The sequence below is a fragment of the Polypterus senegalus genome, chromosome 18 (genome assembly GCF_016835505.1).
Source record: "Polypterus senegalus isolate Bchr_013 chromosome 18, ASM1683550v1, whole genome shotgun sequence".
In the NCBI taxonomy this organism is placed as follows: Eukaryota; Metazoa; Chordata; class Cladistia; order Polypteriformes; family Polypteridae; genus Polypterus; species Polypterus senegalus.
The window spans coordinates 44,488,632-44,502,882 of NC_053171.1; the positions used below are offsets into that span (position 1 = coordinate 44,488,632).

At 40.2% G+C, this 14,251-nt stretch overlaps 1 protein-coding gene across 12 annotated transcripts in view; it reads right to left on the reverse strand.

The window, feature by feature from the left end:
- syne2b (spectrin repeat containing, nuclear envelope 2b) overlaps positions 1-14,251 on the reverse strand; it is a 437,867-nt gene that overhangs the window by 12,454 nt on the left and 411,162 nt on the right. For 11 of the 12 annotated variants that reach the window (XM_039741095.1, XM_039741103.1, XM_039741097.1 and 8 more), the window contains 6 exons: positions 13,133-13,315; positions 12,903-13,040; positions 9,423-9,617; positions 8,891-9,170; positions 7,963-8,031; positions 2,921-3,045 (listed from right to left, as the gene is read on the reverse strand). In XM_039741095.1, coding sequence (XP_039597029.1) covers positions 2,921-3,045; positions 7,963-8,031; positions 8,891-9,170; positions 9,423-9,617; positions 12,903-13,040; positions 13,133-13,315 — 990 coding nt within the window. The remainder of the gene's footprint in view (positions 1-2,920; positions 3,046-7,962; positions 8,032-8,890; positions 9,171-9,422; positions 9,618-12,902; positions 13,041-13,132; positions 13,316-14,251) is intronic. The other variant, XM_039741096.1, reaches the window with a different exon arrangement.

Here is a 14,251-nt window from a genome sequence, read left to right on the forward strand (position 1 = left end):
GATAATAAATTAAAATATATTATTCATAAATTGTTATAATATAATATATATTATAATATAATATAATTTAATATATATATATATATTATATTACTATAAATATATAGTATATTAATATAAATATAAAGTATTTATTATGTCTATGGTCCCGCCAAAAACGCGCATTCCTACGTAAATTACGTAGCCTGCAACACGCAAACAATGCAGCGCGTGCCGGTAGTAGCTTAGATTACTATCAATATGTCTTTCTCAACACTGAAACGTAAAATTGCCAATGAAAACCGTAAGCTTAACCCTGCCTGGACTGACAAATACTTGTTTATTTTACCACCACATCCAAACGGCAAACCGATGTGTTTAATTTGTAATGACTGCGTTGGAGTATTTAAAGATTACAATGTGCGGAGGCATCATGTTGAGAAACACCACACTTTTCGCACCAATTTTCCAGAGGGATCTCAAGAGAAGGCTGCAAAAGTGCAGAGTTTGATTGCATCTTACAACCGGAGCAGTACTACCATGGTGCGGTCATTCACAGCCCAAGAGAGAGCTACTGCAGCTAGGGTTGCCACCCGTCCTTTAAAATACGGAATCGTCCCGTATTTGAGAATGAAATTGCGCTTGGCCCCCAAGGGATGTGGCCCCCGCTGCAGTATGCATCCCTTATTTCTTTGCATTAAAAGTGGTAACCCTAACTGCAGCATCCCTTCGTGTTTCCTGGATACTGGCAAAAAAGAAAAGGCCATTCACAGACTCTGAAACCGTGAAGGACTGTGTGCTGGCTGTCGTGGATGAGGTGATAAATGACAATAAAATTAAAATGAGCGTGGTATCTGCTATAAAAAACGTACCCCTGTCAGATACTTCAAACATTCGTAGGGTTGAAATTCTTGCTGCAGATGTGTATGAAACGCTGTTAGGAGACCTGATGAAAGCTGATACTATGTCTATAGCAGTAGATGAGTCCACAGACAAAACTGATACTGCTCAGTTGTGCATATATGTCCGTTTTTGATGGCAAATGCTTCCGAGAGGAGCTGCTCGGCCTACTGCCGTTAGAAGGACACACAACTGGCGATATAGTCTTTGGGAAAAATTTCCGCCTTTTTTAAAGACAGTGGTCTGGATATGAAGCGTGTGTGCATGCTTGTGACAGATGGGGCTCCGTCCATGACAGGGAAAGTGAATGGTTTGGCAGCACGTTGGTCCGCTGTTGCACCTCAGTTGATCTCCTTACACTGCATTGTGCATCAGGCGGTGTTGTGCGCAAAACTAAGCGGGCGCTCAAAACGACAATGGACAGCGTTATGGCTATAATTAATTTTATTCGCTCCACATCAAGCCTCCAACACCGCTTATTCCGCATGCTGCTGTCAGAAATGTCTGCTGAGCACCACGACCTTCTTTTGCACAATGACGTGAGATGGCTGTCCAAAGGCAAAGCACTGGAGTGTTTCTGCGGTCTCAGAGAAGAGATCATAACTTTCCTATGCGGCAGCAAGCAAAAAAAGGCAGAAACGCACTTGATTCGCATACTGGACGACAACTTCATGGCCGATGCCTGCTTTCTGAGCGACATATTCAAACACCTGAACGATCTCAATTTGGGACTACAAGGCAGAGACAAAACTGTCATCGACCTTGTGGAACAGATGCGCGCATTCCAAGTTAAACTGGACCTTTTCGCAAATGATTTGAGCACAGGCTAATGCTGCATTTTCCGACATTCCGCAAAGGCATCTTACCCCCCCGCACAAATCACGGATGTGATGACAGATTTCATTGCGATGTTGAAAAATAACTTTGCTGGTCGATTGGATGGACTTGATCTGCCCACAGAGTTGGCCGTTTTTGTCAGAGACCCGTTCACTGTTGCAATAGAAGGGACTTATCCGCCAGAGCTAAGAAACTGGTCCCTTCCATTGACGAGGGGAAATTCAAACTCGAACTTGTTGACATGCAGTCATCTGTAACCATGGCACAGGAGCTTTCCACTAACGGGCCTGCAATGTTTTGGACTGATGTCAACGCACATCAGTTCCCTAACATTAAGAAAGTAGCGATCGTCATGCTCACTCAGTATGTTTGGATCAACATATATATGTGAGTCAAGTTTTTCACACATGAACTCCATAAAAAGCAACTCGTTGCTCCCTGACTGACCATACTCTCCACCAATGCCTTCAATTGCATTGACAACTTACGAGCCTAAAGTCACTGCTCTCGTTCAAAACAAAAAATGTCACTTCTCCCACTAAGTCAGCAGGGTAACTGTAGCCTACAATACATCAATATAATGTGGGATGCGTAACAGAGGCATGCCTAATCACACATGGTGATTTAAAATATGTTCCCTCAGTGTTGTTATAGTTGTGAATACTGTGCACTTTTTATTTTATGCACTTTGAGATGTTCCTGGGTCAAATGTGTGCAAGTTGTTATTTCTAATAGCCTACTACTGTGCACTATTTTGTTTTATGCACTTTGTGATCAGATAGGTCAGATATGTAGCCTAGGTCAGTTTTTTTTTCTTTTGTAAGTGGAAAAAATAGGAGCTACCTCAGATTCTGTTAATTCAGCTCTTTTTGTATGCACCTTTTGCTCTGCAAACTGACCAAAGTTAAAAGAGAAACAACGAATAAACCTTATGTTTTTCAATAAATTTGTTTGTGTTGGTTTTAAAATGTGTCATTACGAGCTGCTTTGCCGCTAAAATGACTGGCCCAGCTAACCTGCTTGGTTTGACAATCTGGCCCAACTGAATTTGTAATTGAATAGCCCTGTTCTAGAGTATGAAGCACAGAACATGGTGCCTTGTGAGACAGAGTAGGCTATAGGCTAAAACACAAATAGCTTTTCACAGACTAATCATTCCACTTGTCACAAGATGGCAGAAGAAACAAGGAGTTACAGGACTCACATAGCCAGGTTTGAATGGTGTGCTTGTGTCTGGAAGGCTGGATGGGAGGCCTTCAAAGTCTTGGTGAAGCGGACGTTTCCGACCATTCTGATGCTGCGGAGAATGCCAACTGGGAGGCTCTGATCCTGAATTTCAATGAAAATCGGAAACACAAAAGCTTATTAACAAATCTGCAGGTGCAGACAGACAAATTGTTAGCTTATAATAATAATAACAGGTGCAGACATTATTATTAGCTTAAACACACTTTTAACACGGTCTAGGCTGAATTTCGAGAGCCACGACATTTGTGGCTGCACTCTCCCACCATTTCATGGCTTATTAGTGTTTTATTAAACTCATGAATTTTCATTTAAATTAAATGACAGTTCAGAAAGAACCTGTATCTGGGTTGGTGTCTGTAAATTTAAGTACAAGCGTAATCTGGGTAGCTCAAATTGTTATATCACTGTCTGGCTGAATCTAAAAGTGCTGCTGTTACCGATACAAGTCACTTCAAATAAAAGCATCAGCTAAATAAATAAATATACAATGGGATGTAAATGCATGAAAGAGATGTGTTGTTACAAGCTGAGAGGGCCTTACAGTATGAACGGGGTATACAATACATGACGGAATAGAATGTTACTGCGACCCAACCGCCGGGTGATCATGCCTTAGCTCAATGCCTACTGGGTATTTAAAGTTCATTAATTACAGAGACTTTATGTCCTTGGTTTATCAGTTCTTAGCTTTGGCCGGTGTTAAGCCACCTGATTAGTTAGAACTAACCAGGTCCTAGCATAAAGACCACAGCCCGGCTTTGCACTGAACCTCTATGTGTATCTTAATCTTTCTCTCTTTAGTTTATATGGTAAAAACTTGAATATGTCAAGAGACGTTATGCTCAGACTATATAATGCACTATAATGCAAAGCACTTTGAGCTACCATTTGTATGAAAATGTGCTATATAAATAAATGTTGTTGTTGTTGTAGCAGGACTGCATCTGGAGTATTGGGTGCAGTTCTGATCATCACGTTACAAGAAAGACATAGCAGCAATTGAAGCTGTGCAAAGGAGAACAACCAGGTGCATCCCAGGACTTAAGGACATGTCCTAATGTGAGAGACTCCGAGAATTAAACCTGGTTAACCTTGTGTGGGGACAAAATCTAGGTTTTCATATCCTCAAAGGCATTGATAAAGTAGATTTGGCAACATTCTTTTAACTTAATAATGAATCACAAACTTAGACAGCAATGGACATTAAGAGGACTGAAGCAAGGTGGTGCTTCTTTACGCAAAGAGTTTTGGGGATCTGGAACAAACTACCGAGACACCGAGAGTTGAAGACGAAACCTCAACAACCTTTAAGACGTTTCTGGACGAGATATTGGGACAACTTGGCTATCAGCTAAACAAACAACCCTAATGGACTGAATGTTCTCCTCTCATTTGTCAAACATCTTATATTCTCTTCAACATGAATGAAAAGAAAAAAAAAAAAAGAAACACACACTTGGATTTTATTTTGACGGAAGGATTACTCAGGGAAAGAAGCAAATGTATATGAATAAACTGAACAGTTGTATGTTAGTTCTGAGCAGCCGTAATCCGGGAGTTCTGCAGTTTCTCCGGGTTTTCATTCCAGCAAACACCTTAACCACACATCTCCTGCACTTGGTTTAATTAGTTCCTTTTTTCCATACTTTTAATGAGTCTCTAGTATGAAATACAGAAAACAAGGTGGCGTTTTGGTAATGGGTTCACATTTGTTTACTTGATATTCAATATTTTCATATTTTGCAATGCTCACAAGATTTCTTTGTAAATCAGTTTTATAAAGCTCCTACTCTTGGTATACTTTAAGAAAGGTAACATAATATTTTGAATCTCTCTTAATCCAGGAGGGGATTCACAGAGAACCAGAGCTGATCCCTGCAACTAAGGGTAGGGAACAGAATCAAGTCTAGGTGGGGAGCCAATCCACCGCAGGCTCCACTCACATGAGGCCAATTTAGAATATGTAATTTACCAAATTCATACAGTGCATCTTCGAGAATATGAAAAGAAAACCAGAATATCAGAGTAAATGTCACACAGGTACAAAAAACCATGCTGACAACAACGAGGAGCAGGAGTCAAAAACTGGGCATGCGGTCTGTGAAGCGGTAGTGCTTACAACAGCCCCACTGGACCACCGGTTTGACTGGCTGCTTACAATGAGCGGGCACAGATCTGAATACAACTCATTAACATGCTCTTTAACACCACAAGTCAAGACAAAAGCACAGGCTGATGAACTAAAAATTGCACTTTACCAATTTGATTTCAAAGGAAATGCAGGAGGGTATGAATCCAAATCCAAAGGAAAACTATTCTGCTTTAGGCAATCTAGCTGAAGGAAAAAATACACACAGACACCACAGCTGTCAAAGACCAAGGCTACCCATTACTTTGGAGGGTAATGAGAATGTACACTAGGGGGGAATGTGCTGGACAGTGAAAAAGCTGCTGCATGATGGGACATGGGCCGATTAAAATGGGTATATGGATATAGCACAATGAAAATGGTGATTGGAAATATATCCAATTATTATATTATATTATACTATATTATATGATATTATATACCAGTAACAGCACATTGCAGGATAACGTGCAGTGAATAAACTTGACTTGAGCATTCCTAGTTTTCATCCTCTGTCTCTGTACGTTTAGGATTTATTTGCTCAGAGGTTGATGCATTTGCTGCATCCTGAGCAGCTCTTCTTTTCTCCACCCTAGCGGCCCACTTCTTCTCTTCTTTCGTCGGCATCTTTTCACGTTAAAACTGATTAACTCGGTGTTTGTGTTGCAATTACTTAGTATGTTTTCCTTCATTTTTGCCACTTACGCTGGCACTTAAGTCATCAATCTGCCTCAAGAATGATTTAAGATATGAAGAGGTAGGGGAAGTGATGGCGAAGATGGCAGGGATGAGAACTGCGCCGCATGGCCGCCCTGCCGAGAGTTGAGGTCAATCATCACCCCGAAAGCGGATAGTAGACGTCACGTAGTATATAGGTACGAAATTTCGGGTCAATAGGTAAAACGGTTTGCGAGCTACAGCTGATTTAAAATCCTGGACAGACACACGAACAGCCACAGTAGCGTATTACATAGGAAGATTATATTATATTGAGCAGCCAAAAGAAGAAGAAGAAGATATTATATTATAATTCTCTAGGAACAGGACATGAAAGTGTGGGCTGGTCTGCTTGGCCTGCTGCCACAGCAACCTTTACTGGCAAAAGCGAAGAGAGATGTGCTGTAATTTAACAGTGGGCACTGACTAATTATAAATGTGAATAGGAAATGTGTGAAAATAAAGAATCATATTACAAATATAAACTGGAAATCGGAAGTAGAAAATGTACACGTTGGACACCAATGAATGAACATATAGTACACTGTGCAGATGTACTGATAAATAAACAGTACAGTACTTACATGGGGTACCATTTTGTTTAAAAGCATCACAAGCATAAAAAAAATAATCAGGTTATAATGCTAGAATTGTATTATTTAATTCATTTTATATGGAAAGCCAATATGGATATACAGTAACAAATGTGTAAAACACCAATGGCCACAAGGTTTAGTATATGAATGAATATGCACCTAAACTAGGTGTCAAAGGCACACTTTTTAAAGTATGTATTAAAAATTAAAATAAACTAAAACAGACAAATAAAAAGGACAAAAGCAAGTGACACACTTTCACTGCCAAAGCATTCACACCTTCACAAAGACGCACACAAAATGCATGAGAGTCTCCTTCCATCTGCCCATCTTTTTTCTAAGCCCCTTATCCTTTTCTAGGTATATCCTGGCACCATTTGGCACAAGGTGGAAATCACCCCGGATGGTTTAGTCATTTAAATGTGCCAGGTAATAGTATTATAATCCTACATGGACAACCCTCTACTAATAACTGAGCAAAATATGACATACAAGTAGCAACCTTCATCCCTAGAAAGCAACAGCAGCTATTTATTTTAGCACTAATAATAATAATAATAAATCCGACATCCACTTTGACTAGAAATTGTGTAATGTGACATCAGCTTTACAAGGAACCAAAAGTCTATTCTGACCACAATGGGTAGAAAGTGTTAGCAAGTCCTAGATGGGATTTTACTCCATTCCACTATTTCAGGATAATTAAGGAGCAGTCAAGGATTCATATAACATGGGATATAAAGCCCCCATGTGGAAGCATCAGTGAGTTAAAGACATATATATACATTCAAGGAGAGGCTATAATGCTGCCACATAGTTCAATACATACTGACATGGAGACAGAGGAGAACAATATAAACTATGAAAGGAACCCTTGTTAAAGAGAATCTCAAATGATATCCAGTAGATAATCAGATTCTTTAATACAGTAAGTGCAGGAGTAAACTTGGCCTCTTAATATAAGCTTGGCTGTAGTCACTCTGGCCACCAAGCCATCATACAGCTGTATTACCGGGTTTGTGGAATTAAAATAAAACCATTCAACTGTTGAAATGTTTTTTCTCGAAAGAAAAATAAAAATGTTGTAAACGCCAGCCTAAATGATATAAAACCCCCAGTGAAACTGAAATTAGGGTTGACGTCTTTAGGCGTTATGAATGTAAATCAGGTCATCCCTCCAGACCCACTCTTGTTACTGATGCTACCACCACCCTGATATCACACATGTTTCTAATGCACGTACATCTTGGTTCCATTCCCATACAGCCCCACATCAATATTCAGGCAACACTTTTAACATCTGCAGACCAGGGGAGAGTGCAAGTTAAGATTTGTTATCTGTAAAGGCATTAGTAAGAAAAACAGCCAGTAAAGGTCTTGCATAGAAACACCTTGGCCCCCACATTGCAGTGAGAATATTAATTCAAGGGCATGCATTATAAACTGAAAAATATACATCATGGTGAAACAAAAAAATGCAAGGGATGTGTGAGAGGAGGGGAAACACGGCCATGACCAGGTGACAACATGATGACACATGCAGAGGCAAGTGCCTACCAGAGGTGGCGCTCAGAGTTTGGGCAGTCACTTTAACAAAGGACTCGGGGTTTTCTGTGATTTGTACATCTGAAAGAAAAAAGTTTTAGGTGCGCCTTAAATCAGACACTAGACACTTTGAAATTCATGTATCTGGAGAGGGACCCATGTTAGCATACAGGAATGTTGTCATTTCCTCCATACTTGAAACTGCAAGTAGATACAGTAACAAGAAATGGAGAACAGTGGCTTTGCTTTACAAATGTCGTCCTATACCCTCCAATGAATTATGTCATATTTAAACAATAAAATTACCATTTGTGAGAACAAATCAATATTTAAATATAATGCATTAGCACCAACAGGATTCCTGGAAAGAGGCAATGCCTTAACTATTGTTTGCCTTTATGGCAACCGAATGATACTTTTATCGGAAATCAGACTGACCACAAACCATTAAGCAGGGAAAAGGAAGCATCAGTGTGATTCTAATTTGGCATAAAACGTAATAAAAGTCGAGATGAACAAGATCGACTGAGAGAGGTTTAAGGAACTGGCTACCTGAAATAAAAAAAACAACCAAAAACAATTGAACTACCTGTTCTGACAAATACTACAATCGAACAATCTCAAACCTCTCGATCAGGCAAATCACATTTTGATTGGACGGGGCTTCTGTCTGTTAAATCTCACATTTGACAGTCTTAGCCTTATAGGCAGGTTGTGCTAAGAAGCACAAAAACCTTTAAAAAAATGAAACTTTCCAGGCAACCTAGTGATTGGGGCACTTGATACTTTCTTGTCAGTAGACCCAATATCCAAGCAAGCTGAGAAAGGAATGGTGAGCCACCTGGCACACATTCAAATGTCTGGACAAATCCTAACCAGTGAGAATGCAGATGGCGAGGCACCCAATAGACTGAAAAAACCAATCAAGTCAGTTTCTCACCTGACAACGCACTATAGTATGGTGCATCTTCCTCATCTTCATGAGACGAGGATCCTCCCACATCTACAGTGTGGTCCCATTCCAACGGGATGGAATCTATGCTGACAGGCGTCTCTCGGCCTGACCTCTCATGACCCATAGGTGGAGGCATCAGGTGGCACAATGACTGCCTGCCCGGTGACACTTCAGCTCCCATCTTCTCCTGCCAGCCCAGAGTGGCCATGTCCCCTGAATCCTCCAGGTCTGTTTCTCTGTCAGATAGCTCTTTGTCCTCCATGACCTGCAAGAACAGAGAGGTGATCAGGAAAAGTTCTTTCCTTTGAAATGTAAAGAAAAATTAAATAATGACTAAGCAGTAAATACAGAAATGGAATAAAATAGCATGCAAAGCTTAAAGAAGGAAAGCACACCAGGATTATCAGTAAGCTGCTGCCTGGGAGACAATGGTAGAAGGACTGCCAAGGACATACCAAAGCTCAGTCCAAGGAGAAGAGTATATTAGATCAAATTACAGGTAAACATGAGGACTTACAGAACCCTTGTTGATGAGTCTATGATGGAAACGAGCCACCCTTCCAAACACCTCCTGGCAATAACTATGAAGCTCCTCAAGCTCATCTTCAATCAGGACAGCATCCAGGGGCTCGCACTTCTGAATCAAGTTCTCCCCAAAGACAATCAGCTGGTCGATCTTGTTTGTGTTCAGCGTGATCTCCTGCTGGAAACCCTGCAGAGAAGCCTTACACTTAACATTCATCTCAGAAGCCACCATTTTATTCCAATTCAAACAGGGTCACCTTTACATCAGTACTACTTGTCAGGTCTCCAATTCACTTAACCCTGTTCATTCTGAAACCCAAGCATATACTGTAACACCAGCACCTCATCAGATTGTTTCATGGATGCCAACAGCCTCCCTGAAACATGTTGAGAGGTTTGATCTTGTATGTTCAAATGTCTTTCCAAAGCAGAGGAATCAACACACATGTATGCTCACTGTCTTCCATGGGTAGAAGAACCAATTCCATAAGCACTGCCAAGAAGCTGGTGAGCCAATAAATAGAAAAAGAGGCATCTGGATATACAGTAACACTGGCTGCTGCTTGGTTGCTCTGTCTCATGGAAAGAACCTCAATAAAACAGGAGGGATGGTGAATAAGTTAAAACTTGAGTGGATTTCGCTACCTGTGTGACGCATTTACAATATATCACCAGCTCATTCCATCTGAACTTTGAGATTAAACATGAACATTAATAAAGACAATTAAAATGATCTTTTCCTTAATGTATAGTGCATAAAGTGTAACAGAAATTGCAGCCTGGTGGAAAAAAAACTGTTCACCTAAAAACTTCACGAGTAAGCATCATAAACCTGACAATAATCTAAAAATATATAAAAAGCTGAAACACGCCTTGAACTTGTAAACTGTTATTTATCTGCGTCATGCCCAACAACAACAGTTTGCAACATTCAGATTCCACACTATTTAATACCCCAAGCTCACCAACCAATATGACCCCAAATACTCACACAGGGGTAATTCTGAGTCAGTACTCAACCTAACCTACACATCTTTAGGATGTAATGGTGAATGGAAAGATCTAGAATATAAGAACAATATGCAAACTTCATTGAGACAGGTTCAATAATTAAAGCCCACAGAGATGATGGGCAGCCCAGTAGTAAAACTAATGAAATTAAGATTACTGATTGCTTTAGGAAAACAGTGTGGATCTGTCTCCTAGACATTTCCTTCTCTCTTCCAGCATTTGCCTACAACCCTCAACAAGACTTCCATGTGTCTGCAAGCCAACATTCAGTTCAGTCCTTGCAGCAGGCCCTGCCCAGGTCTTCCTCATTAGTTTGTACTTTGTAAACTTCAAATAGGAGACACACAGGAGACACCTTCACTAAAGTCCAAAAACATCTGTTTGTGGAGAAGTAGCACCTCCACTATGAGGACCTTATCCAGGCTCACAGTAGTAACAGATGACACCTATTATTATTATAATCATAATAAAAATAATAATATAGGTAGAAAGATTCTATCATTCTTTTGACCTTACAGATGGATTAAGTGGGCTCTGATGAAGGATGGATGGAGTAATATGTGTATTAGAGGTCTCAGATGTTATAATTATTGATTATTACATGGACTTTTATTGGTTAGCATTACAGTTTAATAGCAACTATTATTCTTTATAGTTATTATGTAGTACTAATAGGCTATGATGGGTCTCCCATAATAGGCTCCATCTGGGCATATAATAAACAAAGAATGAGGCCCTTATTATTATGAGCATTAACAATTATGATTAAAGACATAATTCCTTGTATGCCTTCATTTTATAAAGTTAATGTTACTTGCAGCAACAATAAAATAAAAAACATTATTATTATTATACAAAACAAGCATAGCATGTGTTGGAATCTGAAGAGCTATTTTATACCCTCAATCCATTTTCCCCAGTGTGTTCACTTCATTACAGAATCCATCCCTGTGGCATTTGGCAAAGGCCACAAACCCATCCTGGAGGACATTGTTCATTGATCACACGCACACACACACACACACACACACACACACATATTCACTTGTAAAAGGACAATTTGGAGTAACACATACTCTTCCAGTCAAAAGTTTGGACTCTACCCTTTTGTTAAGAGGCCATTAAATGGATAACAAAAACAGGCAAGACATTACTAGTGTTTCTAATGGCTATTATTGCTTGAAATATCTGGCTTGTGATTTATTACTCACATATGACTGCAAAGCCCCACTTTCAGCAGCTACTCCTTCGCCATCTCCCTTAGCTTATTCTAATTAGCCATGTGTAAATGCTGATTGATTATTAGAGAAGCCTTGCAATGGCATGAGCACAGCTGAAATCTCTTATATTTGTTCACTTAGGTTACAAGTTACTGGCATTCCTAAAGTTCAGTTCTTTGTTCAAAAATGGCCACAATGAAAAAGCTCCCTCAAGATATGTCTCAGTCTAATGCTTTTCTTCTTGAGAATGAAGTTTATTCCATGTGACAGATTATCAAGGCACTGAAGATTTTATACAGAGTTGTCCATTACTGTCTTGAGAGAAGAGGGCAAACTGGATCTGACCAGGATAGAAGAAGAAGGAGAAGGCCCAGACATCACAGTGTGAGGTCTGAGAAACAAAAGGCTTACTGGTCCCCAGCGGGCTTCTTCCTTAAATGTATGTCACATACCAGTGTCATCTCCAACAGTTACACCAGTAATGTCTTGTCTGTACTTTTAAATCAATTTAATGGTATCTTGATGAAAAAAGGTAGCAACTTCTATCAAAAACATGAACATTGTTGAGAGATTCCAAACTTTTGACAAGTACTATAAACATTATTGGAAGGCTGCAGAAAGCAGAGAGAGTGACCGAGTCAAGATGTGAGCCCAAGTCCATTCAGCTCAAAAGCAGCAATACTGCTAATTTCTGCACTGCTTTGATGCTGAGCTATTTTAAAAATAAATATACGTGAATTCTGAGATATTGCTGATTCAGTAAAAGACTAATTAGGAATAATAATGATATTAAAAGTCTAAATGAATAACACAGAACAACTATATAGATGAATATGAAACCGTCAGGGGGAGCAGTTATTCTATAATTTTCTACAAATTCTGAGGGTTTCTGTATGTTTTCTGTAGATTTCCTAACCGTCTTATCCAGTTTTGCTTTAAGTTTTTTATCCCCCTATAAGGAGGATTAAAAAGTACAACATGTAAACTGATTTGTGTTTTCTATAAATGAAAATGAATTTCTGAATTTGAATATTCCTCGTTTAGCCAAGAGTGACATGTTGCATGCTGGTTGCATATGCAAATAAGAATATCACTGTTCTGTGTACACATGACACTGTTAGCTAGTACTACTAACGCAACTACTTCTTCCACATTTGCTTTGTAATGGGTGCTATATAAATAAAATGTATTATTATTATTATTAATGGATAGGCTGACAACTAACTGGTGGACACACGCACATTAAGTTGCCGCATCTTATCTTCAATGTCGCTCTCAGAGAAGTGCTCCACATTGGTCAGCTGCAGGTCCATCTCTGTGAGCCACACAAGAATGTTATCTCTCGTGCCTTCAAACTCTTCCCGTTGAGACGTGAAATGCTGCCAAAGAGATGAGAAGGCATAGTCTGAGGGAATGACCTTACATTACATGTCCTCACTGGGAGACGATCTCTAAGGAGCCGAGCGCTCACCTTCAGCCTTCGCAGGATGGCGGCCACTCTCTTCTGCAAGTTATCCCACCTTTGATTTCCTTCATGCACCATCAGTTTCAGTTTGCTGGCTGAGTCGGTGCGGTTCTCGCGGGCAAGCCTGCGGTACTGCTTATTGACCAGTTCCAACTGGGTCAGCCTCTCGTGAACCTGCCTCTGGAACGCCTGTGTGACAAAGACAACTTTATTTAGACCCAGAGGATGAGACACAGAATGACAGAAGCATCTCTGAAAAGAACAGCAGATAATTATTAGAGTGTGGGACTTAGTATAACACCGTGCACAATAGCGTAGAAAAGTTTGCAACCTACATCTGCTGGCATCTACATCCACTTTCTGCTCTTATTTGCACCATTTTTAGCTATACAGTGTGGTGTATGGCTGGCCGTTCATCCCGGCCAATACCCCCAAGCCACCAGGTGGAGCCCTCCCTGAAGCATGGAGGTGCCCCGCAGACCAGCAGGGCATCATGGACACTGGAGTCTTTATACACAGCCCTGCTGGATACCATGGGGGCCGCTATGAGACAGTGCAGGGAGGAACGACGATTATTTGCTTTACGCCCCGGAAGTACGTCCGAGTCACATGGACAAAGGGAATGACATGCTTCCGGGGTGAAGAAAAGGACTTTTGATCTGACCCGGAAGAGATAGGAATCACATGGACTGGGGATTGGAACACATCTGGGTCAGGGACTATAAAAGGACTGTGGCTGAGTGGAAGGGTGGCAACGCGTCTGGGAGTGGTGGATTGTGATTATTGATTTATTATTGTAGTTATTAATGAGTATCGTGCGTAGACTTTTAATCCTGTAACCGAGCAGGAAGTCTTAACTTTAATTTCTAAAATGAAACCCACTACTTGTTCCCTAGATCCAGTGCCAACAAAACTAGTAAAACGTGCAATGGATGTTCTTGCAGTGCCTATTCTAAACATTATCCATAGTTCATTATTGCATGTCACAGTACCTGATGCACTAAAAGTGTCAGTCATTAAACCATTACTTAAAAAGTCAGACCTAAACCCACACATACTAAATAATTATAGGCCTATTTCAAGTCAAAGTTCAAGGAATGCATGGTCACTTAACCAACAAATATC